This window comes from Centruroides vittatus, unplaced genomic scaffold (genome assembly GCF_030686945.1).
Source record: "Centruroides vittatus isolate TY-2023 unplaced genomic scaffold, ASM3068694v2 contig_890, whole genome shotgun sequence".
In the NCBI taxonomy this organism is placed as follows: Eukaryota; Metazoa; Arthropoda; class Arachnida; order Scorpiones; family Buthidae; genus Centruroides; species Centruroides vittatus.
Window position 1 is genome coordinate 165,179 of NW_027122581.1, and position 26,081 is coordinate 191,259.

Sequence of the window (26,081 nt, forward strand, 5' to 3'; positions counted from 1 at the left end):
ATTGAGAGGTGCTGGAAAGAAAGAAACAATCCCTACACTTGTTAGGCATAGAAGAGGCAATCATTGCACTTGCTGATATGGAGAGACAATCCAAGAACAAATCGGTTGCCATCAATTGCTTTGTTCTTGTGTTTTGTTTTTGTACCTGTTTTCTATTAGGTGCATGCAATGCTGTTTTTATTTTTGATTTATGATTTTAGTCCTAAATTCCATTAGGCATGCTCATTTACATCAGAGAGCATGGGTATTGTCATTTTAATATCTCTTTATATCAAACATGAAGTCATAGACTCTGTTTTTTACATTTAAATGGACATTTTTGGACTCCTCATTGCAATTAATGGAAAATGGCAGTTTTATCAAAATTGATCCATTAAATTTTAAGAATGAACTCAATTCTATAAGTCCATAAAAGATATGCTAGTAAACATTTCATGACAAAATTGCATGATTTGTGCAATATTGCTTTGTCATGTGCACTCGTGTTACAATCTTATATCTTGAAAATTAAATCACAGATTCCCATTTTTTATTACATTTTTGGATTCCTCATTACAATTAATGGAAAATGGCAAAGTTTAATCAAAATCAATTGAACAGATTTTGAGAATGAATACAATTCTGTAAGCCACATAGAAGAGGCTTTACTAATACTTCACTTCAATAAATACTAAATTCCATGTCGTCATGATTTATTTTCTAATTAATTAATTAAAAATAAGAACTGTAGAATAATGAGCAAATTTTGATACATTTAGATCTTTTACAGTTTGATTAATATAGTAATGATTAGAGGAATTTTTATATTACAGATAAACAATATTGTCACCTGCTGTTAAATTTAATAATTAAATGATTTTTAAAAACTGATTTTAATAATTTAGAATTATCTAAAAAAGGGGGCAATTTAGAACAGCATTCAAATATGCAATTTCTATTAAGTATATAGGCATTTAATTATCATTCAGATTATTTATTAAGCCAGATTTGTCTAATTATATAAATTTAAATTTACATATAATCATAATAGTTATTAAAAGCTATCTGTAATAAAAAAGTTACCTATAAAAGCTAAATTACCCAAAGTAATTTAGTATTTTTATAACAATAAGATTATTAAGTAAATACTTCAAAATAGTGCCAGTTGCAAAGTGGATCACTACTTGTTCTGTTGACTTGTGACTTAAAGACCATTTTCCATAACAAAAGAGTCTACCCATCACTGCCCTAGCTGCCTTTACAATGGGGAATGATGTTCAAATCTTGCTAATATCTTACATCCAACATGGGAGTTTGCCACCCTCAAACATCTGGAAAAAATTGGAAGTATTTAAGGTAGCCATAAGATCAAAAATGGATATAACCATTAACCATTGGTATTTGGTCACATGGAATTTTCCAGAGTTTCTTTATGTATCTAACACCTATTGGGCTTGTTTCCAATAGAAAGATCTCCTGAGAGATGGCCGTTGCCCCTTGCAGCATTATTTCTGTGTTGCTTTGTCTTATCCAATCAATTCTTATTTACAAAATAAATAAATAATAATGCTTCGTAACTAGAAAGTCAGCATTTATTATTGTTTGTTTGGATGAATGTAACTTGAATTAAATACTAATTAATTAAGTATCTAAATCATCAAAGTTCCCAAATCCATTATTAAACAACTGATTGGTAATGAATTTGAACTTTCAACATTTGACATGTTTATTTGAAAATCTGTGGTTCAAATCTATAACTATGTAGTGTAAAAAAATTTTAATGCTGCTATTAGAAGTAAAACAAATATAAACTTCTGAAAGCAGTGTGTTCTAAAGCTAATAGACACCCACAATTGCTGTAAATAATCGGGCTATATTTTGGAAATAATAAGCATCGGGTTTCGGTAAATGTATATATTTGATTCTAAAGCTGTCATGAAAACAAACATCTGCACCTGCAGCATTGTAAATCATTGCCCATGCTGAGTAAGCAGGTAGAAAAGGATGATCCCTTTACATAAAAGTCAGTGGCAGTTTAGTTGTTGTTTTGTCTCAAAATGTTACAGCCGCAACAACTCTGCAATTGTCTTTTTTATATCTTTTGGCAAATTATATTATTAACTAACTTTTAATTAGTAGATTAATTATAAATACTTTGGATAATTTTGAAATTAATTTATAAAATATCTAATTGCATATAAAACTAGACATTATAAAGTGATTACTTACAATAATAACTAAGAAAATTAAATTAAAAAAAAAATCTTATTGGTTAAGAAATCAACTTGAACAATGGTGATAAATGTTTTTGAGAACTTTAAAAATAAGAACAATTGGTTTATTTTAAATGGAATTCTAATATCAAGTATTTCTAAAAGGTTCAAATGGATCATATACTGAGGCCAAGAAGCCAATGTTTATCATTGGAATTATGAGAAACACTAACTTGATCTAATTAAAGCGATGATTATTAAAATTGGGCTTAATCCCTTATTATGCTTATAAATTAAATTACAAACATAGTTTTTAAATTGTGGAAGTAAATGATTCTTACTTATTAATGGAAAGAATAAAGATACTCTATGAAAATATAGTAATACGGTGAAACCTCCATTAACCAGATAAGAAGCAATATTAAGAATATTTTGATATCTTCAGAAAAACATCTATGTCAAAAACAAATGTTTCATCATGATATGCTATGATAAAAAGGAAATTATAAGTGCTAAAATAACACAAATTCAACATATAAAAGAATATCAATGTTTGAATTTGTAAAAGTTATTTTTTTTTTTTTTTTTTTTGTGTTTGTTTGGCATTCTTTCAGCACTGATATATTTCCAATTTGATTGTAGTTTGATGAAGGTTATTTAAAATGGTTGAAAATATTTGCAATAAATAACTTTCACTGCATTGATATGATTTTGAGTGTATTATGTATACAAATGCTTCTAAAATTTTAAAAATTGTAAGATGAGATCGATATCTTGAAAATGTAATGAATTTTAATAAAAGCCGTTGGAGTATTGAATATTATCTAGATTTAGCTTGTTTATATATGTTTATAAATAAGAATATGATGATCGATTTTATATAATTTTGTGTTTTTAATTTAGCCAAAATCGAATGAACAGCCTAACAGAGTAGAGATTTATGAAAAAACAGTGCAAGTTTTGGCTCCAGAAGTTAATAAATTATTAAATTTTATGTACTTTCAGGTAATGAAAAATTGTTACTTTTAAAAATTATAACAACATTTTAAGTTTATATATATATTTTTCATTTTAGGATTTGATACAATATGAATGTAAAATTTATATTAAATGTAATAATAATCTCATTGTTGATATGATTTTAAAATAACAAATAATAAAATATTAAATAAGAATTAAAATAAATAATTGTATATTCATACTTAATTATGAAAGTTTTATATGAAATTGAGAAATAATTTAATATTTACTATTTTTCATAAAATATAAACTAAATATAAATTTAGAAAAATTAAAATGATTTACGTATTAATAAAATATGACAGTAATCAATTAATTATTATCATATATTTTACTGGTCTAATATCCAATTTAGTTACAAAGTAAAATGGATAAAAATTTTTAATTAAAATATTTTAGTGGAAAAAAATATATGAAATGCATTATATTTATTGCTAAAGACATTTATGCATTTCAAACAAAACTACAAGACTTATTTTCAATATAGGCAAGTATTTAGATTTATTATTTATCTACATCAAAAGTTTTTTAAAAATGAAAATAGTAATAAATAACCAACAAACAGGGAAGACATATTTATTCTGCTATATAATACAATTCAAACAGTTACTACAGTTGAAAATGCATTAAATGGAAAATTAATTGATAGTGAAGAGGAAACACAATATAACGTAATGTTCTATTTTACATGAAAATATCCTTGAACTTGTCTTGAACTTGTAATCATAGCAAATAAAGTATTATGTATTCATTTTACACAAAAATTTAAATAGAAAATATAGTATTTTAGTATTTTTTTAAAAATTAAAATTGAGGGAAAATGTTGTGATTGAAATAATAATATACATATATATGTTGAAAAATAGTTGTTTTTTTTTTAATACTAAAAGTTACTTTACTTTAAACAAGCAATTATAATTCTATTTAAATAATTGAAAGTTCTATTTGCAATGCTAATGGACTGTTTCTTATAGTTTTGAATGTATTAAAACTGTTGTTTGAAACTACTGGTATTCTCAGATATAGATATTTTGACCTTCTTATGGTACTTTACTCTTAACAGTCATCTAACAGTTACAGTTGTAATATGAGTCACCATCTTAATTAAATTTAATATTTATCAACATAAAAAATAATAATTTCATTTTATTTATCTGGCTTTCAAAATTTTATTATATAGAAATTAAACTTTAATAAATAGAGAAAATTTAATTGTAGAAAACACTTATCATTAATGTTGTACAGAAAAATTGTGAAAAGAGAAATACAGTTGAACTTGTCTATTTCGAATCTCATGGGAACAAGAAAAAAAATTTGAGATAAACAGGTTTTGAGATGTAGAGGTTCCTATATAGTAGTAAACTCCAATCAAAACCAAACCTATTAGGTTTGAATTTGATTGGAGGTGCAGTATTTTATTAATACAACAGCAAGTACAGTAGATATCTGTATTAGGTATAAATAAAACATTTTGACATACCTTAACAGAAATAGTTTTGTAAAATTAAAAAAGACAGTCGCTCCGAAAAAATCTTCTAGGTGATCACCATTTAGTTTTATTTTACCCATACGGGTCTTATATTGTCACCAGAGGAAAGTTGCGGTGTAATCTACATTTTCCAGTGCTATTTTAAGTGGATATAAGACCCGAAACTCCCGAAAGGAAAAGGATGTGAACTGAAAGACGTCATAAGATTACCATTTCCAATTTTTTAAAATTATTTAAATTTTAATTGAATTATTTCTCTTTTTAAGGAACATTTTTAAACTAGACGGTTAAGTAGCCTACAAGGAAAGGTCTGGTCATGTAAAGTTTGTTCTAGAACACGAATCAAAAATAAATGGTGATCATCTAGAAGATTTTTTCGGAGCGACTGTGTCTTTTTTAATTTTACAAAAAAATTTTAACATCCAGCTGAACTCCAAAAAAAAGAAGAAAGAAAGAAAGAAATAGTTTTGTCAATAGTTTCTGATGTCTGACTTTTTTCAACCAATAAGTCACAAGCCAAACTTGTAGCCAATCAGAGAGAAGCAGCATTAATTGCAACTATGTACAGTATTGCAAGTATTGGGAAACATTCCCAATTACAGTTAATGTCATCAAGATGTAGTTGCTGAGCTTTGAATTTGTAGTTGAGATATAGAGGTTTTGGGAGAAAATTAATTGAGATAAACATGGAAAATATATTGAATTTAGATTGAAAATACAGAGTAAAAAAATTTCAAGATAGAGGTTTTTGAGATAAACATGTTTGAGATAGACAAGTTTAACTGTTATAGAAACTTGTTATATGGAAGTTAAACTATACATGTTACATTATTTGATTTTTAGATACTATTCAAAAATTTTTGTGTTTAAATATTTTTAACTTAGTTTTATTAAAATTAAAAAATTTTTTAAAGTCTTTTTTTTTAATTTTATGATATGTCAAATTTTTAAATAATTTTCTTCTTCAGAGAAGAGCAATTGAACGTTTTGGAGCTGAAGTTAAAAGACTCTGTCACACAGAAAAGAGAAAAGATTTTGTTTCTGAAGCATACTTATTAACACTTGGAAAATTTATTAATATGTTTGCAGTGCTAGATGAACTTAAAAACATGAAATCTAGTGTAAAAAATGATTATGCAACTTATAGAAGGTATTTATAAACTTTATCAACAAATTTTTAAAAATAACTAAAAATTTGAATAAGTAATTTTAAATAAAATTTTATTTTCAATTATAGAGCTGCTCAGTTCTTGAAAGTTATGGCTGATTCACAAGCATTGCAGGAATCACAGAATTTATCAATGTTTTTGGCAACTCAGAATAAAATAAGAGATACATTGAAGGAGAGTTTGGAAAAAATTCCAGGCTATGAAGAATTGTTAGCAGATATAGTAAACATTTGTGTTTATATGTATGAGTACAAAATGTACATGCTGCCAAGTGAAAAGCATATGCTTGTAAAGGTAAGCCATATTAAAAAAAAAGTATAGTTAAAGTTTGTTAATCCAGCACCAATAATCCAGAATGTCCAGTAATCTCGCACCAGTGAAAAGTAGCCAGTAGATTTGTCCAGCAATAATAATCTTAGTGTTTAGTATTCTGAAAATGGAAGTTTTTTGGACACATGACATGGTAAAAACTTCAGATGGAAATTGAGACTAAGGTGGGGATATGACACCCCCACCTTTATCTTTGCATGTTATATGTTAGGAGATTAATAAGTGGGATCAAGAGTAATATGATTGAGAAAAATGATTCATTTTGTTATGGTATCTCATTTATGTTGGGTCATATGTTTTCATTAGTGTCTAATACTTGTTTATGCCACAATTTTTGAACAAGTTGGTGCAAAATGTTTCAGAATTGGACTTAAAGGCATCATTGTATTCATTAACATTTTGCAAGTTTTTCATTTAGTCTTAATATAGTATACTCATGCATTGTATCATCTTCAGACTGATTAAAGAGCATGCATGAACAAATCAGAAATGTACAGCAACATACTCTGATAAAAAGTGTCAGCAATGTCTGCAATATTTAGATTACATACAACCTATTAAATTTTGCAAAAATACAAAACATCTTGTAATCTGGCATTTTCGGTATTTCAGCATCATTCTGGTTTATAGATGCTGATTAACAAGCTTCTGCAATTATTTGCCATTTTTTTAATGTGTTATTTTTCTTTGTAAAATGGGCTGGCAGAATTACAATTTAATAAAAAGTAAAAATACATTACAGATGGATACTAGTCCTATCTTCACTGCTTGCCATGTCCAATCACCAGGAACAACTATTTCCAATGCAGAGACAACCTTTCTTTAGAGGCTATGCCTCTGCACAAATATGCAAAACAGTTTAAAATGTCCATAGGTGACAATCTCAACACAATTAAAAATATAATATTTCTTTGTAAAATGGGCTGGCAGAATTACAATTTAATAAAAAGTAAAAATACATTACAGATGGATACTAGTCCTATCTTCACTGCTTGTCTCACTAGGCATACAATCACTAGGCATAGCCTCTAAAGAAAAGTTGTCTCTGCAATGGAAATAGTTGTTCCTGGTGATTGGACATGGCAAGCAGAGAAGATAGGACTAGTATCCATCTGTAACATATTTTTACTTTTTATTAAAGTGTTATTTTTCTTCAACCACTAGAAAAAGTTAACTACATATTATATGGAAGACTGACGTTATGAATATATTTAAAAATATACATATATAAATAGTGAAAACAGATCATTTTTAATCAGAACTATCTGATTTGATTTAATTTAGCACTTGTTGGAATGGGATTTAATGGATATTGTAATTTTCACACTACATTTAATATTTGCCAGATATTCAAAATCAGAAATAAGAGTATAGCAGATCATTATTTATGTGAGATTTGTATTACTGAATATTACAGAAACAAAAATTTATAGAAAGTAAGAACAATTATTTCATAAAAAACATTAAAATTTAAGAGATGCATTCTGTGAATATATTAATATACCAGTATAATAATAATTTGAATATAAATCTTAAAAAAATTATATTGGTGTTTGCTTCTGTTATTATCTGCATAAAATATTATTCAGATAAATTCACATTGAGAGAAACTGTTTTATAATTAAAATAAATAAGATAAAATTAAATGAAATTTGTAATAAAAATTTTGTATGTTCTGTATGAGAAAAAATTTAACTGCTTAAATTTGAATTTTTTGCTTTATTTAGTTAGCAGTCAATTTTTTTGGCTTCACAATCATATACTGTTTAAAAAGATGGTTTTAAGCATATACAGGGTGGGCCAGCGAAAACGAAACGGCAGAGTGTTCGTGTTCGTCCAAGCAAAGAGCTCGGACAGGCCGATTTTACTCTCGAGGGGACATCTTTTGCAATAAAGTTTTTGCGATTCTGAATACAACAGACAACAAAAAATTTTAAAAACTCATTTAATTTGTATTAACTAAACAAACATTTATTTCGAAAAAAAATGTTTGTTTAGTTAATATTCAGAATCGCAAAAACTTTATTGCAAAAGATGTCCCCTCGAGAGTAAAATCGACCTGTCCGAGCGCTTTGCTTGGACGAACATGAACACTCTGCCGTTTCGTTTTCGCTGGCCCACCCTGTATATAGTAAGATTTATTTATTTATTTATTTATTATTAGAACAAGTTATTTCAAAATCATACAAAATTAGACTATGTACATTATAACTTAGTACATTTTTGTTTGATAATGATATTATATATTGTAATAATCACTCTGATAACTTTTTGACATGTTTTGTAATTAGGAATTTTTAAACTTTGTTGACATGTTTTGTTTTGTAATTTTTAAACTTTCAGTTACAGGGAAAAAATTATAGAAAATAGCTAATTATAAAAAAACTAGTTACAAAGTTATAGATTAATGCCAATTTTGCATAATAACTCAAGATTTGATATCAATGCTGCTTTTCTAACTTCTGAAAGCATGATCACACACTAAATAGTGGTGTTTATTTTTAAGAAATCAATATATTAGTGCAATGTACTTGTTTGATTAGTGCTTTGAAAGCTGAAATTTTGTAAGCTTGCAAATCATGAGAGTTGGCTGGAAGATGGTTGATTTCATATACATCTTTGTTCAGATCTTTGTTTGTAAAGATAATATCAACATCAATGAAGCAAATGGAAGTACTACTTCTTGTTTTAGTTTGAGATAGAGACCAAATGGATTTATGTTGATGTTAATGAATCTATTCATGTTGTTGTTTCCACCTTTAATCCATGTTATTAGGATGTTGTCTATGTATCTTTAGTAAATAACAAATTCAGGCACAAATGAAAGTAGAATTGTTTTCTCCAGTTTTCTAACACAGCAGTGGAAATGGAGACATTCAAACAGAAATTAATAAGGAAATGCTTAAATGCAAAGGACAATCAGTCTTTTGTCCCCACATGCATGCACATCGAAATACACTTTAACAATATGAGAATTCTCACACCAGTATAATTTAACACAGATATAATCCAACTCATTATCTTTTTATTTCATTTTTAGTATGTTATAATTTTAATATGTAAATTATCCAATCTGTACAGTTATTTATTTAATTTTATTTATGTTTGATTTTGTTCAAATGTTCATATTTATTTTGACAGTTAATGTTCTATATTTCATTTAGAATACTTAGTTATCTTGAGGATGGTCCAATGGATGGCTAAGTATGGATGTATTTTCTGTTGATATTAAATAGACTGAAAACATTTTATTTTTGAAATAAACTTTGCTATTTAGTGTGTGATTATTCTTTGTAATAACTCTCATTTCAACTTATCAGTTGTAATAGCTAATGCTAATTCACCATGGTGTGCTAATGCTAAATACTAATATGTATCACTTAGTTGTTTAAGAATAAATGAAAGAAACTGTCAAGAAATGATAAATTGAGAGAAGTCATTGCTATATACATAATTCATATAGCATGAAAATTAATTACAGATTATTATTAAAAATTAAACATTCCAAAATATATAAAATTCACAGAAATGTGGTGGTGATTGTTTCTAGAGAAAGCTTAGAGCATAATTATTTGATACAAAAATAATAATAATTAAAAATAAATGTCAAATGAAAAATGTTATTGACTGACTATCTCAAAATTAAGTAAGGCTTACTTTTTTATTTTTAATTCAAAAGAATAATTTTGTAATGTAATTGGCATAAATATTTATTATACTCTTTGAAGTTCTTTTTATATAATTAGAGAAAGAGTAACTAAATTAATTAATTAAAAGAAATTTCTTTAAACACTGAATATAAAAATTAAATTTAAATAGAAAGTAAATGAGTCTATTAGATTTTCCTTTGAGGCAGATTTTAAAATACTAATAGGTTTTCTTGTTAAATCTTCGATAATTTATCAAGGTCATTGTGAGGAAATTGTTTTTAACTACCCACATCTAAATGATTAATATTTTCGATGAAGTGAAGAAGTTTTGAAGATATTTAGAAGAGTTTAGTAATAGTTGTAGAGTGAGAAAAGGTTATTTTCTAGAAAATTTTTATATAAAATGTATTTGATTTAAAGACAAGGAGACACCTTACTTCTTAAAAGTACATAATTAAATAAGAATTATGAATTCAAAGGCATGTTTAAAATTTAATACACATGAAAAGAATATCCATTAAATCTGGAAAAAACTAGTGTTAACTAATCAAAGAAATGATCTTAGGAGAAAAATTATTTTTTAATTTTGGTATTGAAACACTTAATCTTTGACTTAAAAAATATTTTCAGAAAAGCAGAATATTAGATTTGATCTTAGATGATGAAAATTTCAGACTCATATTTTGAAGTATGAAATTTTGGATTTATTAATAATTCTAGAGACTGAAGTATGAAAACAAAATATTTACTGTAGAAATTTTCTATATTAAATATTAATTAATGAAATTTCGAAAGCAATGGTTATGACTTTTGGAGATAAATTTCATTTCATTTCACATTAAGCTTAATGATTTAATCCATTTAAAATTGAAAAATAATTATTTATAAAAATTAATTAACTGCCACATTTAAATTTTATTCTTATTTTGAAATTGATATTTAAATTAAATAAAATTATTTTTATATGAGAATAACAAGAAAATAAAGCTGTTCACTCTTTGTTAGAATGTTCATTGTTTTTATAATTTAGTTTTAAAATAAGTATTGAAAGGTTTTCCTTCAATAGATTTAAATATATAAACCAATAAAATAATTTTTATTTATTCACTGTATTTTTAAGGTAATGGGATTTGGACTGTTTCTTATGGATGGAGAAATATGCAATATAAACAAACTGGATCAGAAAAAACGTATTAATATAGCAAAAATTGATAAAATATTTAAGGTAAGTTTTTAATTATGATTGTGTAATATTTTAATTAAATAATTATAAATGAATTTTGTCTTTTTTTGCCTGTTTAAAAATTATGATAGAAAATATGAAAAAGAAAGTTTAGTTTAGCTTAGAAGGAAGAAAGAAAGACAACTTAACTTAGCTAGTATTTTATGTAATATATTGATAAAATTATTTAGCTGAGATTAATTAATTAGATTTTTTTCTCCTCTTACTCCTATCTTTTCTTAGCATAGATGCTCTTGTACTTTGTTTATACTTTTTGTATTAGGAGATACTCTGACATCTCTCAACATGTCACTCAGACCAACATCTAACATTTGTTGAAAACTTAGTGTTTTTGACAAAACACAACTAATAAACTCAAGATTTTCAGCTCAAAATTTTGATTTGGCCTACTGTATGTCAACCACTAACATATGGTAGCTATCAATAGGCTAGAATTGAAATGATGTGGTCTTTGGTAGCTATGGCAAAAGTTTATATTATATAACAAATACTATAATAAAAGTTATTATAGAATAGTAACTTTTAAACAAGTACTTAAAGATACCCTGTTACCAGTATTCCTGTAATAGCTATATACTCATTACCTGTTATATATATGTGATGTTCAACACCACAGTATAGTATAAAAATGTCAGTTTTGACTTTTCACAATTTTAATGTACAAACCAAAAATTAGATGATAAACTATCAAAATATAAGAATTATATAAGAACTTAGATCAAAGGATATTCCTTTGTTTTATAGTTTTAAACAACAAATACAAAATAGCATTTCAAATATAAAAATGTTTTACTGCTTTATTCAATTTTGCAAACTTATAAAATAATAATATATAATTATCAGGCATAAAAATTTTTTTACTTAATATATTTGTCATACTATTAATCAAAAATTAATTTTTTGTATTTATTTTGGATATTCTATAAATTTAAAATTTTAACAAAATTTTATGAAAATAATAATAAATTAATACTAATTTAGCAACTGGAAATGGTACCATTATTTGGTGATATGCAAGTAGCACCATTTAATTATTTAAAAAGAAGTCCTCATTATGATGCATCTCGTTGGCCATTGGCAAGTTCTTCATCACCAAGTCAACAGTCAGATTTGTTACAATATCTGCCAACAATAAGAGATGATTATGTTCATTATATCAGTGAATTAGCAAGACATAATAATGAGGTAAGATAATAAATGGATTTATTTATTATGTTTAAATTATCATTAAGTCAAACCAAAAAAAGGTTTGATGATAATCTTTATGGTATCTAGCAGGTAACTACAACAGTAAAGGAGACACCAAGGTCAGATGAAGAAAATAAAGAATTGACAGAATTAGCCTTACGAGGCTTGCAGTTATTATCAGATTGGAGTACACATGTCACTGAATTGGTAAGGAAATAACTGTATTGTAAATTATATTGACATTTTAAAAATAGTTTCTGATATGCTTTTTTGTTATAGTATTCATGGAAACTGATGCATCCTACAGACCATCACCAAAATAAGGAATGTCCACCAGAAGCAGAAGAATATGAAAGAGTCAGTAATAGTTATAATTTTAATAACAACAATATAATCTATGTATTTATAGAGATTTATTAATTTAGGCAACAAGATATAATTACAGTGATGAAGAAAAGTTTGGATTAATTGAAGTAAGTTTTTTAATTACCTAGTTCTGTTTATTTTACTAGAGGTTATACTATCTTAAACAAGTTATCATTAGCTCTATCTGCATAATGACAAATGTTTTTCTAATCTGGCAACAGATTTCATTAAGACAATGATTTTGGATTGAAATCTTTCTACAAGCAAAGATTTTAAAGTTTTTTTTTAGTTTTTACTGATACTTGTTTCAAGGAATCATCTTTTAGTCATAAAAGTTTAAATTAACCAAGCCATCTACAAGATATGATTATAATAAGAATAGTAATATTGACATTATCTTAACATATGTCAACAATTTAGAAACCACATAATTGTAAAAACTGCAAATTTACAGATTTATGTTGAAGCCAAGTAGTGACATTGAATTATCCCTCTATTATTGTTATCAGAATCTGTTATCAGAATCAGCTAATGTTATCAGAAATCTGTACAATAGTATAAAGCGTTCATTTAAATCTATCTAAGACTTCAAATTGTAATAAAGTGTAACAATTTTAAATACATATAAAATAGTAAGTTTTAGAATTTTATCACACAACCAGAATTATTTACTGATAGATAAAAAGAAAATATTTATTTATGCAAAAACTATTTGCTATTTGGCTTGTTCCAGAAGAATAGAAGTTAGAGGAATAACAATTAAAGTTCATTTTGAAAAAATATTTCAGAAATATCCAGATTAACTCAAAAGCTAAAAATATCATTTGTAAAAAGTATATTAAGAAAGTGCAATAATTTTAATTCAGTTACAGATGTTGAATATGGAATTGACAATTATATCAAAGATATGGTCTATCTTTATGCTCTGAAAACTGCATTTGTGGAAAAAACATTCATCAGCTTAACACAGCTGATCTGCTTACACATGAAATTCTATCTTTTAAGACATCTATCAGGTCAGTCCATAAGTTCATGCGTATTTTTATCTACAAAAAAATCAGCAAAAAATTTTAATTAAATTTTATTTCAATCTATAATGTATTCACCATTATTTTGTACAATTTCTTGTCATCTTGATGGTAGCTTTTTAATCCCGTCTTCGTAAAATGATTTCAGTTTTGAATCAAAATATTCAGAAATAGCCTTTTTTAGATTGTTCTCATCCTCAAAAGTTTTCCCTTTTAAAAAATTCTGCAAACTGCAAAAAAGATGATAATCACTGGCAGCAATATCTGGCAAATATGGTGGATGAGGTAAAATTTCCCAGTTGTAGCTTTCACGTTTCTGTACAGTTATTTTTGCAGCATGTGGTCTGGCATTGTTATGCTGCAAGAGAACCTGCTTTCTGTTCACTAACGACGGTCAATTTTTTTTTCAATTTTTCATTTAAACGCTCTAATTGTTCATAATGCATTTGAACTGTAATTGTTTGATTAGGTTCTAACAGATTAAAGTGAATTACACCTGACATATCCCACCAAACAGACAAAAGAATTTTTTTTGGATGCAACCCACCTTTTGCAGTCGGTTTTGGCTGCTTGTCGCAATCATCCATTGTCTTTTTCTCGTCACATTATTATAGAGGATCCATTTTTCGTCTCCAGTAACCAGCCTACCAAGAAAAGGTTCTAAAGCAATACGGGATAAAAGAGACGTGCAAATGTTTACATGTTGTTGTCGGTTAGCTATTGACAGTTCATGTGGTATCCATTTTCCTAGCTTTGAAACTTTTCCAATTTGTTGTAGATTTCTATGAACAGTTCCATGGGATGAATTTAAACATTCCACAATTTCATCAACTGTTTAAGATGGTTCTGCTTCAACTAATGCAGAGAGAGCATCATCATCAAAGTCAACGGGTTTTCCAGTACGAGCCTTATCCTCCACACTAAAATCATTGTTTCTAAATCTTTCAAACTACTTCTGCACAGTCCTTGCACTAATTACAGCTTGATTATGTACAGTATTTATTTTTTTGGCTGCATTTGTAGCATTCTCACCACTTAAAAATAAAAAGTATAAAACATGTCTTTTATATTCATCGGTTACTTCCATTTTATCGAAAATAAACAACTGAAATGTTCACAATTCTGAACGGTATTATATGAATGAGATCCAATTTAACACTTCAGTGTAAAAATTATCACATTAGACTGACATTTTTAACAGCAAAACAAGATTTTTCTCAAGGTCGTAAAATGCGCATGGACTTATGGACTGACCTGATAGATTGAGAACATTGCTTTGGTAAATGAGGCTTTTTACATAGGTAGTCCCATAATCAAAAGTCATAAGGCTAATTCTGATCTAGTGATTGTAGTGGCCAAGATGTTGGAAATGATCAGCTAATCACTTTTTTATGTGAAAAATGTTGTTTGCAGTAAGGCTTGCCTATTTAAGCTGATTAGTTCAATCCTCAACAAAATCAGGCAAGAATTTAAAATTAAAAACACTAACCTTGAGTGTGACCGGGGGGTTGGCACCTCTTTGATGGCTCGTCAGGACTGACATCACCGTGTGTTAGCTGACACAGAAGCTGCAGCGGTTCAAAGATCAGACACGCGAGCGGTCGTGTTATGGAGTGATTGGATTCGGGATGGAGGGTGTGACAATGCACTGGAAGTAACAGAAGCCTTGTTAACTACAGTACAATGTTTATTTACACCGAGCATGACTCTACGTACACAGAAAAGCCAAGGGGAAATAGGCCTAACGTCACGATTCTTAGAGAGAGAGTTTACATAAGATACACGTGGCGATAAATACCTTGTTGAAGCTGAGGTGAGTTGACCTGTTAGTCTGTAGGTGAGAGGAAGGGTGGCAAAATTCGTAATGATGACGATAGTCTTAGTCCAGGCGATTAATCCAATGGATGGCAGATTTAATCCAGGGACCGAATTTTTCACATACACAAAGGAAGTGGCGCACTATGAAACTCGGAACTTGGCGAATGTCGATCTGGGCGGCAACTGACAAATTTCGAGGTGCTGTTTGTCTTTCGATGCAACTTAGGTCAAAAAGTGATGAGAAAGTGTCATTTAGGCATCTGAGAACTAAACAGATGGTTCGTTCTCATGTGTAAAAGTTGACAGTTAGTCGCTAGGTAGTTGACAAAAAGGTGACAAACTATGATGTTATGACATGACACGGAAAATGCAATGTAAGCCAGTAATTCAGATATTCGCATGAGTTTCTCCAGCAAATAGTTAAAAATTCAGAAATTTTAAGTTGATATTAGGAGGTAAATCATCTTGCATAAAGATTGTGGTATTCAGACAATTCTTCTGCTGCAGTGTTTTATGATAATTTTGGAGCATATCTTTGTATCTTATGGCAACTAACAGAACAATGTCACTTGCCCAGATACAGAGTTTTCTTTTTAAAAAGATAAAGACCAAGTGATAAAATACTGTAAAATCACCCCACACTGTTACCTTTGAGTGTAATGGAATTTGTTGGTAAATGTAATTTTTGTCAGACCAAATATGTTCACATCATTATGCAAATGAAAATGAGCCTCATTGTTCCACAAAATTTGTCAGAACCATGAGTCATCAACCATCATCCAAGCTATGACTGTCATGGCAAATCTTTTTTGCCTATCATTACCAGAAACCAATTTTTGACTGTGGGATATCTTGTATGGATAGAAATGCAAGATTTTTGGCAAAACTTTCCACACTTTTATACAGGGTATTTCTAATTGCCCTGATAGTGCATGTGCACTGTTAATGCTATAAGAATTTTCTATATCTTGCTATACTATTGCAGTAGCAACATCTTCCATTTTCACATGTCCAATTGGTTTGCAACCTTGTCTTGGTGTGAACAAAAGTTCCAGTTTTCTCAAATGCAAAATCATTTTATTAAAGATTTCCAATAGTCAGAGGACCCTTTCTAAATTCTTCTATCAATGAAACATCAGTGCCTGTTTAGTATTTAAGGAATTTTGACATTTAAAAAATATGCTGAAATTCTTAAGTACTGAGCTGACATTGATGTTTTATTGATAGAAAAGTTTAATAAGTAATGCAAGATCAGGCAAAGCAAACACCATGACTGGTCATTTGTCAAAGAATTGTAAAAAATACTATGATTCCTTTTATACTCAAAATTCATTAGAAAATGTAAATAATATAGACATTAAAGTGAGAGCAGCACCAAATTCTGCCCTAGAAGCTGAATTCTGAGACAGAATTTAAAAAAAAAAAATTGAAATTGTGTACTCTAGATAGTATGTATCAAATATGGTTGAGATTTGTTCAATAGTGTATATATTCAATAACTATGTGGATAAAGGAGGTAACATTCTCTAAAATAGTGAGAAAGAACTTGTTTGCTAGCATCTAATTATAATTTATTACATTTAACTTTAGTCTAATACATCAAACATTTGAGATTACACATCCATATTTCCATATGCATATAATATATTTTGATTTTGTGATAAGAATTGTTTTTTATATCTACAAAATAGAGAGTGAAAGAAGACTTTAAGTAAATATTTATTATTTCTGTAGTATCTGTAATTTGAAGTTTCCTTTTTTATTGATCCTAAAAAATTGCTTTTCTGATTCAATTTCATCAAATAAATAGTACAAAACATTACTGAGACAAAATTATTTAGAAGAAAAAATTATAAATAAAATGTATTAACCTTATTACACTTTTTTAGAAGAAGAAAAAATTGATTGGATAAAAGGACTCTTGTTCCAGATGTTGGTTTCCTCATTTTTGCTCAACCTTTAGCCAAACAAATATTCAGAGACAGAGATCTGAATTTTTTATTGGATCTCTATAACCCCTAATTTAATAATCTACTCAACAAGAGTTGAGTCAGTTTACTAAATTCTACACTTACACATTTATCTCCTGGAAAGAGATTATCCCAAAGTAAATTAAAGTTTGATTTATCATGTAACTGTGCCTTCTTTTTTTTCATGCAAATTCATTTCTATAAACAAAAGTAAATTGTTATGAAACAGCATGCAGAACATTATAAAAGGAATGAATGCAGTTGTCCATACTAAACAAACCACATTGTATAAATTTACATGAACTTTATGACATCTGGTATGAAAGTATAATCAAAATGCTACATCTAATAAACATTTAATTTTTTTTTAATGTTGGAAGAGAAAATGTGTGCAATCTAAAACTTAATAACAACAATAATGATGATAGCAGCCAATTAGAAAAGTGTCAGCAATTATTAAAATCAATCAATATCATTTGATATCTCAAAACATTACTACAGCCATAAATATTATTTTAAGTATATTTATTAAGAAATAATAGAGAGAATAGAGTAGGATTCTTTTCATGTTTTTAAGGAAATTTTTTATCTTGATAATATAGAATTACAAGACATTGATTGCAATATTCTAATTGTTGATATAATTTTATGAATATTTATTATATTAGGTTATTGCCATGATTAAAGGTCTTCAAGTATTGATGAGTCGTATGGAAACAGTGTTTACAGATGCAATTCGTCGTCATGTTTATGCAGAATTACAGGAATTTGTGCAAAAAACACTAAGAGATCCCTTAAGAAAGACTATTAAAAATAAAAAGGATTTAATCAGAAGGTAACTATTTAAATGTTTAAAATTTACTTATTCCTATATTCAATATATTTAACATAAATGGGTTTTACAGTATATTCGTCTCAGTTCGAGAAACTTGTGCTGACTGGATGAGAGGTATAGAACCACAAGATGATCCTGCTCTAAAAGGAAAAAAAGATCCAGAAAATGGACCATTTGAAATTAAAGTACCACGCAGAAATGTTGGACCTTCTAGTACACAAGTTAGTGCAAATTACATAAGCTAAAAGTTTTTATTTAATTATGAGTTTCATCTTAATTTATTTTATCTAATAGTAAAAATATACATATATAATGTATATTTTTTATTACGATAAGTTTCATATTCTTTCAGGATTTAAAAAAAATTTATATTAATAAGAGAAATTTGCAGTTTCTTAACTATAAAATAAACAATATATTATCTTACATGGTTGATATATATATAAATGCATAGTTTATTCTACTGACAGTGTTTCTGCTCTTTCAGCTTATGATTCAAGTAAAAATTAAGACTCCTAATATTTTATAGTTTTTCAAAATTATTTTAAGAGTTTTATTCATATATCTTACTGTTTAGAACTTTTTCTAAAAATTACTTCTCTGAAAAAGTTTCTAAAATTTTTTATTTTCTGCACTTGTCTGTTTCCTATCATCTCTTTAATTATTAGTTAGTCTTAAAATGAAAGTAAAGTATAAAATATTAAAAACAATTATAATTTAGTGATATAATTCATCATTACTTAATTCTTATTAAGTTGATAAATTTGATTGTCAAAGTTATTTTTATTTCAGTGTTTTTTACATTCAGAGAAATTCAAACTTGACATACTTAGGATAAATTATCTATGTAATGAATACTAATAGAGAATTGCTTTTTGTTTTCTTCTCAAAATTATGTTATGTTATAGGTGTGGCTTAAAATGATGAAAGCATATTGTATATAATATTAACATGCCTTATTTACAACTGTTAATGATTTTGAGAATTTTAAAAATGTATTTTTTTCAGTTAAAATTTTTTCTTATAAAACTTATCATTTGAAAATTAAAAACAGTTTAATTCAGGAATTCAGTTGAAAACTAAATATATTAGATTGTAGTTAATGATAATAAATGCAATATGAAAGAATGTGTGGTTAGACAACATTCACACCAGGTATAGACAACATTCACAGTTTCTGACAAAAAATTGCTCAGCCATGTGTGTGGGGGCATGTATTTTGTTTACCATGTTTGAAGCTTAATAACTCCTGTGTTTTTTGTTGAAAATTTCTGAAATTTTGCAAGGAGGTTTGTTTATTAGGGGGATTGTGTGTGTCTCTTGTAGGGTTGGACTTAATTACAATTTTACTCATTGTTAGCATTTACAACTTTTTATAAAATTTGTATATACTTAAGCTTTTTGCCATTTTATAATAGTTAAAAATATAAAAAGTATTTTTAGTAAAATATGACAACAGATAGTGCCACCAAAATTTTAAATGTTGCTGGAAAAGTTGAGCAACTCATTGCTGGTTTATTTTCTTTTAGTTATCTTTCCATTCTTCTTTTCTTCCTAATTCCTGTTACTTTTTTATCACAACTAAACATTTTGTAAGCAGTGTTACTTTATATAAAACTTAATATCAAGTTATCATATGCATCATTATAGTTGATTGTAATTTACAGTTTGTCTAATGATTTTATTATTTGATGGCTTATGATATTGTTTTTTAATGCTGTTTGAAATTATTTTAATTAAATATATAAGAATATTATGATTATTGGTATTATAGCACTGGTGTTAAAATCAAAATATGTTTAATTATTAGAAAAATAGTATCAAGTAAAATTTAACAATATTGTATATGAAATTACTGTAAATAGCCAGTTCCTTGCATGAAAGATTTTTAATTAAGAAGTTGAAGAAAAATTTACATAGTACAGTATTATTAGTATATATTTCTTCATTTTTATTTAATAAATGTTAAATCTTTAAAATTTATTTTATTGTATGCATTTATGTAAAAAATTCTTGAATTATTGTATTATTATTACAGTAGAGCTTCGATAAGTGGAACCAATTGGGGACTGGGGTCCTTCCAGTTAATGATTTGTTCCAGTTTCCGACTTTACACGAAAAAATACATTAACCTGTCCGATGTTCGAATTTTTCTCCGTTGCGTATCGCTTCCTGTTGAATTTTTCTCCATTGCGTGTCGCTTCATGTTGAATTTTCGTCGATTTTAAGCCTAACGAAAATTTTTATAATAATCATCGAGGCTATCGTATCGTTAAAAATTATTTCTGCATTTTGTACAAACAAAATAAATATATTAAAGAATATAAAAAACATGAAAATTATACTTTAGAAGTAAATTTAGTATCAAAAACATTCGATTCAGCACGACACAGTTCGACTGAAAATCGTTCCACTTTCCGGCCATTCCACTTACCGACGTTCCACTTATCGACGCTCAACTGTAATACATTAAAATTTCAATGTTAATTTGATCAATATTGTTTCAATGTTATTTAAAATTATGAAAAATTTTATCATAGCTCTATATGGTTCGGACAATGTTGGAATCTCTCATTTCGGATAAAAGTGGCGGAAAGAGAACATTACGGAAAGACATAGATGGACCTTATTTGATGTTAATTGACAATTTCCATAAAGCTTCTTTTTATTGGAATTATCTCCTAAATTTTAGTCGTAAGTAATGTTATATTAATAGTATATTAATGTAGTAAACCTATATAGTTGCTTTTTAATTTTAAAATGCCTCTTCATTAGTGCTAGCATCTGCTTTATCAGCAAAACTTTAATATCAGAGCTTTACTCTGATAGAAAAATTTTTCTAGAAAACATAAATCAATTATTAACTCTAGCTCAACTAATACTGTTTTCTATGGAATAATCATACTTTGATCAGAAAAGAAATCATAAAAGAACTGAATAAAATATGAATGAAATTGAAATAAGTATAAGGACAGTTAAAAAAAATAACTTATAAGAGATTTTACCAGGAAAAGAAAAGGAAAAACTGCCAAAATATATTTTTGATTATAGCCAACATAACGAAATATAATCAGTTTCTCAAAATCATAAGACATTATTACTTATTATATCCAGTAACAAATGCAATCAACAATAATAAAAATTTTCAGAAATGAAAAAGATGCATGTTTTTTCTCTATATGTAAACTGTACTATACAAAGCTTTGTTAATAAGGCAAAAACAAATGTTTTTGCTTTATTAATAATCAGTTTTATCAAATTATTAGATCATCACATTTTTGATACTAGATTTTAGTACTTTAACAAACTTATACAAGTTCACTCATTGATTATTAAGTTATTTAATTATTACTTACTTGGCTCTTAAGGTACCTGTTTTGTCATTTTTTAAAATAACTTTAATAATTAGAGAATTTAGAACAATGTAATCAAAATTTGAAATAGAGAAATAATTGTTTAAAGTAGGAAAAATAAGTATATTAAATTTGCTCAACATTTATTTTAAGCATTTAAATTTAGTCTTTGCACTGTCTTTGAAACAGAGAAAAAATAGAGAACTGTTTATCTGACAAAACATTTTTATGCTCATAGGAGAAATTTTTTCTTTTTAATTAATATGAAGAAAACTTGAATATAGTTAAACCTGTTTATCTTGAATTCCGTGGAAATGAGAAAAAATTTCAAGATAAACAGATTTTACAATATTGAGGTTTGATAGGAAATGTTTTATTAATACAATAGCATGTACTGTACAGCACATGCTTGTATTAGGTATAAATAAAACATTTTTGACATACCTTAACAAATAATTTGTCAATAGTTTCTGATGGCTGACTTCAACCAATAAGACAAAAAGTTAAATTTGTAGTCAATCAGAGAAAAGTAGCATAATTGCAACTATGTATTGTATTTTCAAGAGATGTTTTCTAACTGCAAGTTATGCTATCAAAATGTAGTTTCTGAGCATTGAATTTGTAATTGGCACTTCAGTCCATAATATGGGGTATAGAGGTTTTGGGAGAAAATTATATGAGATAAACATGGAAAATACATAGAATTTATGTATTTTCCATGTTTAGGTTGAAAATTTGGGGAAAAATAAATTTCAAGATATACATCTTTGAGATAGCCATGTTCAGCTGTATATATATTAATTGTTCAGTGGTTTACATATATTATCTAAAAAAGATCTTTAGTAGTATAAATGTGGATTTTTGGGAAAAGGAAACTTTGCTATCTGTTTCATATAATTGATGCTTTTCATATTACTGCTTAAATGTAAAAAAGGCCATTATTAAATGTTTGGTATAACTCATAACATGCTTGATGCATCCAATAAAATGGAATATTTTCTTTAATTTGAATAATTGTCTTTGGAACAGAAAGAATAATGGTTAACTCATTTTATATTTCAAATGACAATTTTTTAAATAGTTTAAATTAATGTATTTCTTAAAATTTATTATATAGACAAACCACCATTTGATGGCTTTTAATCTGGTTTTTTCTTTATAGGAAGATCATATGAAACTAAATCATTTAAAAGGGTATTTAATGAAATTTTAGATGGTCTATTTACATACATATTAACAAACATTTTAGAAATAGAACAAGTAAAACAGCAAAGTCATTCTTGGGACAAGAGCATGAGTAACGCATGCACAAATCTCGCTCTCATACCTATTTGTAGAAAGTCTCAGCATTTTGTATTTTATTTTGACCTGGTTCTCAGTTCCCTGATTATCTACAAGTCTTGTTTATTTTATGTGCACATGATTTGGGCACCAAATACTGTGCCAAATTGCAACTCATGACATGTACTCCTTCATACCTCTAAGGTGTGCAGCTGTTGACAGCAGTGCAATTTTAGTCTCATCAAAAATAGTTCTAAAATTAAAATATAAAAGATTTTGTTATTCACAGTTTTTTTATATTATCATTAAATAATTGATATGAAATGAGATAAAATTTATTTATTGATACATTCAGTTTCTATAAAAATTATAGTAAAATAATATTTTTTAAGAACAATATTTCATATAAAAGTTTAATACACAGATTACATTTGATTTTATTTTCAATAATTTATTTGATATTTATCCTCTTTTAATCTGTTGGTTGAATATCTTACATTTTGTATGCTTAAAATTAACAATCTATATATTTTTGGACATTTATTGGCTTCCAGTAATGAGTTTAGTACATAAAAAATGTTTTCAATCTATTCATAGGTCTTTCTCAGTTAGAACCTACATAAATGGAATAAATTAACAAATCAAATACAAAATAATGTTATAAAATTAAGAGAGAACAAACCACTAATTACAAATTTGAAAGTTCTAAATTTAAACAAGTACATTATAAAGTTTAAATGTAAAAATAAAAATTAGAATACCAACATTTAAATTTGATGCATTCATTTTAAGTATGTGGACGGTCTATCCATTGCTTGGAAATTTTTGAAACCTGAACTTTAACATTTTATATTATTTACAATTTCTTTTTTTGTTAAAAATTTATTAAAATATAAATGGTTAATGTTACCTTAGGTTCCGAGATGGCGGTGGTGGGAATTTTTCCCTATCTTGGCGACTGCGGCGGGGAAAAATTTTTTCCCTAGAGTCGTGACGTCAACGCCGTTGAGAATTTTTCCCCGTTCGGTTTCAACCCTGAGATCGATGTTGCCGAGTATCCTGTAACCTCGAAACGGCGACGGTCGTGTGTAAATTTGCGACGGTAGAGGGAGCCTTTTTGTGATGTCGTGCGAGAGTAATATCGGCGGGAAATTCGTAGTTGTGTTACGAACGAATATGCAAATGCTCGATCTGTGACGTGATTTCTGTTCATTTCAATGCAATTTTATGCAAATCGACTAGTTTCCAGTTGGAATCGTTTACTGCAGTGTTGCGACGAATTGCGTATTGGAATATTTGCTGTTTATTTTTCTGGTTACGATATTTCATTTTTTTTCCTTGCCACCTCCCCGCGTTTAGTTTATTGCCAATTATTCAATAATGAGTAGTTTTGCCGATTTGAGTTTCAACGACGAATTTCGGTCGAGTTGCACCACACGTGATTTCTACAAGTTAAGGGAAGACGACTTCTTGGAGCTAGGTTTGCCTCCCCGTATCGATAACGCATTGAGATTTCTGAAATTTGCTGTAAAATTAGGCATACAGCCGACCGAGTCCGTTTGCATTCCGTGCGATTCTAAATGCAAATTATATCATCGGAGTAATAGAGAAAGCTGTTTCTTGCGAAGTAGTAAGTGCGGAACGAAGACTTCTGCCTTTGAAGGAACATTTAAAAGTAATTTTGGCCACATTTCTTGGGGTTGCATTCTGTCGTTTATATGGCCAAGTAGTAATAAATCGAACAGAGGGAAACGCCAATCGACCAATAAAAGAGCAGCCGAATCGAAAAGAACAGGGAAGAAAAGAGCCGTACCAAGAGAAAAGGAAAGTATCCAAGCTGGCAAAACCGAAGAAAGAATGGATCGGAAAGGAAAAAAAAGTAGGAAGAAGTAGGCAACCACCATTGAAAAGTGAGTAAAAATATTTTTTTTTTTTTTTATTTCGGTTAATGTCCGCGGAGTCTGCAGAGAAATTCAAGATGGCGGCCGGAAACGCGGCCATCTTGAATCGAGGGAAAAATTTTTTCCCGTCGCAGTCTCCAATGTAGGGAAAAATTTCCCCCGTCGCCATCTCGGAACCTAGGGTAACATTAACCATATAAATATTGATACTCTAATTTTTACATTTAAACTTCATATTGTATTTGTTTAAATTGAAATTTGTAATTAATGTTTTGTTCTCTCCTAATTCTAGAATGTTACTTCTGTATTTGATCTGTTAGTTCATTCCATTTATGTAGGACCAAGAGATCAAAATGTTTTTAATATATTAAATTCATTGCTGGATGCCAATAAGGTGTTGTTTTAGTATCTCACATCCAGTTCTAAGAAAATTTTAACTAACCTTTCTCTTTTATAAAATTAAGTTATTAAAGATTTGTCCATCCACAGAGGCATTTTATGGCAACATTATTGCAATAGTTCTAACAAAGCTATCTTATTGTTCTCTGTTGTTTGCATTTTTCTGATCAATCATTGATTATGGTTTTTTGGTGTCTTCTGCTTTTGCTTCATTTAAAAATTAAAAAAACGCTGCATAAAGTTTTTTAAAATAAGTTTAACAACTTGTTTCTACTAATATGATTTGAGTCTGACTTCATTATCCATTTTTTTGAGAATCACATTACTTTCTTCAACAGATCATTGGATCAATGGTTTTCTTTTTCTGGATAATCTAGCTATCTGTGTATCAGTTTACTCTATTCAACCTTATAATAATTTATTATACCTTTATGCTCCAGTTATATGGAACTCAATATGAATTAAATTTTCAAATTGAGAATATTGTAAACTTTCAGATCTTTTTCTAGTGATTGTCTCACTTTATTTGTAAAATAGAAAAGTTTGCATATGTTGATATTCCATTTAAAAAATTTTTTTGGAAAGTTAATGTATTGATATTTATAATTCTGTTTGTTTGAATGGATTTTCTCTTTTTTTTGTCATATTTGAAGGATCTGCTTTTCTTGCACTTTGTGTTAAATTGTATATATCATAATAAAAATAAAAAGTAAAAATAAATGCATTTTTCAGTGATTGAAATATAATTAAGTGATTTTTGATTATTTTTAAAATAAGTTTTAAGCAAAAAATTTTTATTTGAATTTTTTTCTTGTAGAATCAAAAATTTTTCAAAAATAATGAAGTTCT

The 26,081-nt window shown here is 27.6% G+C and overlaps 1 protein-coding gene across 7 annotated transcripts in view; it reads left to right on the forward strand.

The window, feature by feature from the left end:
- Cyfip (Cytoplasmic FMR1-interacting protein Sra-1) overlaps positions 1–26,081 on the forward strand; it is a 70,652-nt gene that overhangs the window by 28,152 nt on the left and 16,419 nt on the right. For 4 of the 7 annotated variants that reach the window (XM_067280752.1, XM_067280756.1, XM_067280754.1 and 1 more), the window contains 11 exons: positions 3,096–3,197; positions 5,670–5,851; positions 5,939–6,164; positions 10,971–11,075; positions 12,075–12,278; positions 12,372–12,488; positions 12,561–12,638; positions 12,707–12,754; positions 18,132–18,298; positions 18,369–18,519; positions 20,839–20,992. In XM_067280752.1, the coding sequence (XP_067136853.1) occupies positions 3,096–3,197; positions 5,670–5,851; positions 5,939–6,164; positions 10,971–11,075; positions 12,075–12,278; positions 12,372–12,488; positions 12,561–12,638; positions 12,707–12,754; positions 18,132–18,298; positions 18,369–18,519; positions 20,839–20,992 (1,534 nt within the window). Of the gene's footprint in view, positions 1–3,095; positions 3,198–5,669; positions 5,852–5,938; positions 6,165–10,970; positions 11,076–12,074; positions 12,279–12,368; positions 12,489–12,560; positions 12,639–12,706; positions 12,755–18,131; positions 18,299–18,368; positions 18,520–20,838; positions 20,993–26,081 lie in introns of all 7 variants that reach the window. The other 3 variants (XM_067280751.1, XM_067280755.1, XM_067280753.1) reach the window with 1 other exon arrangement.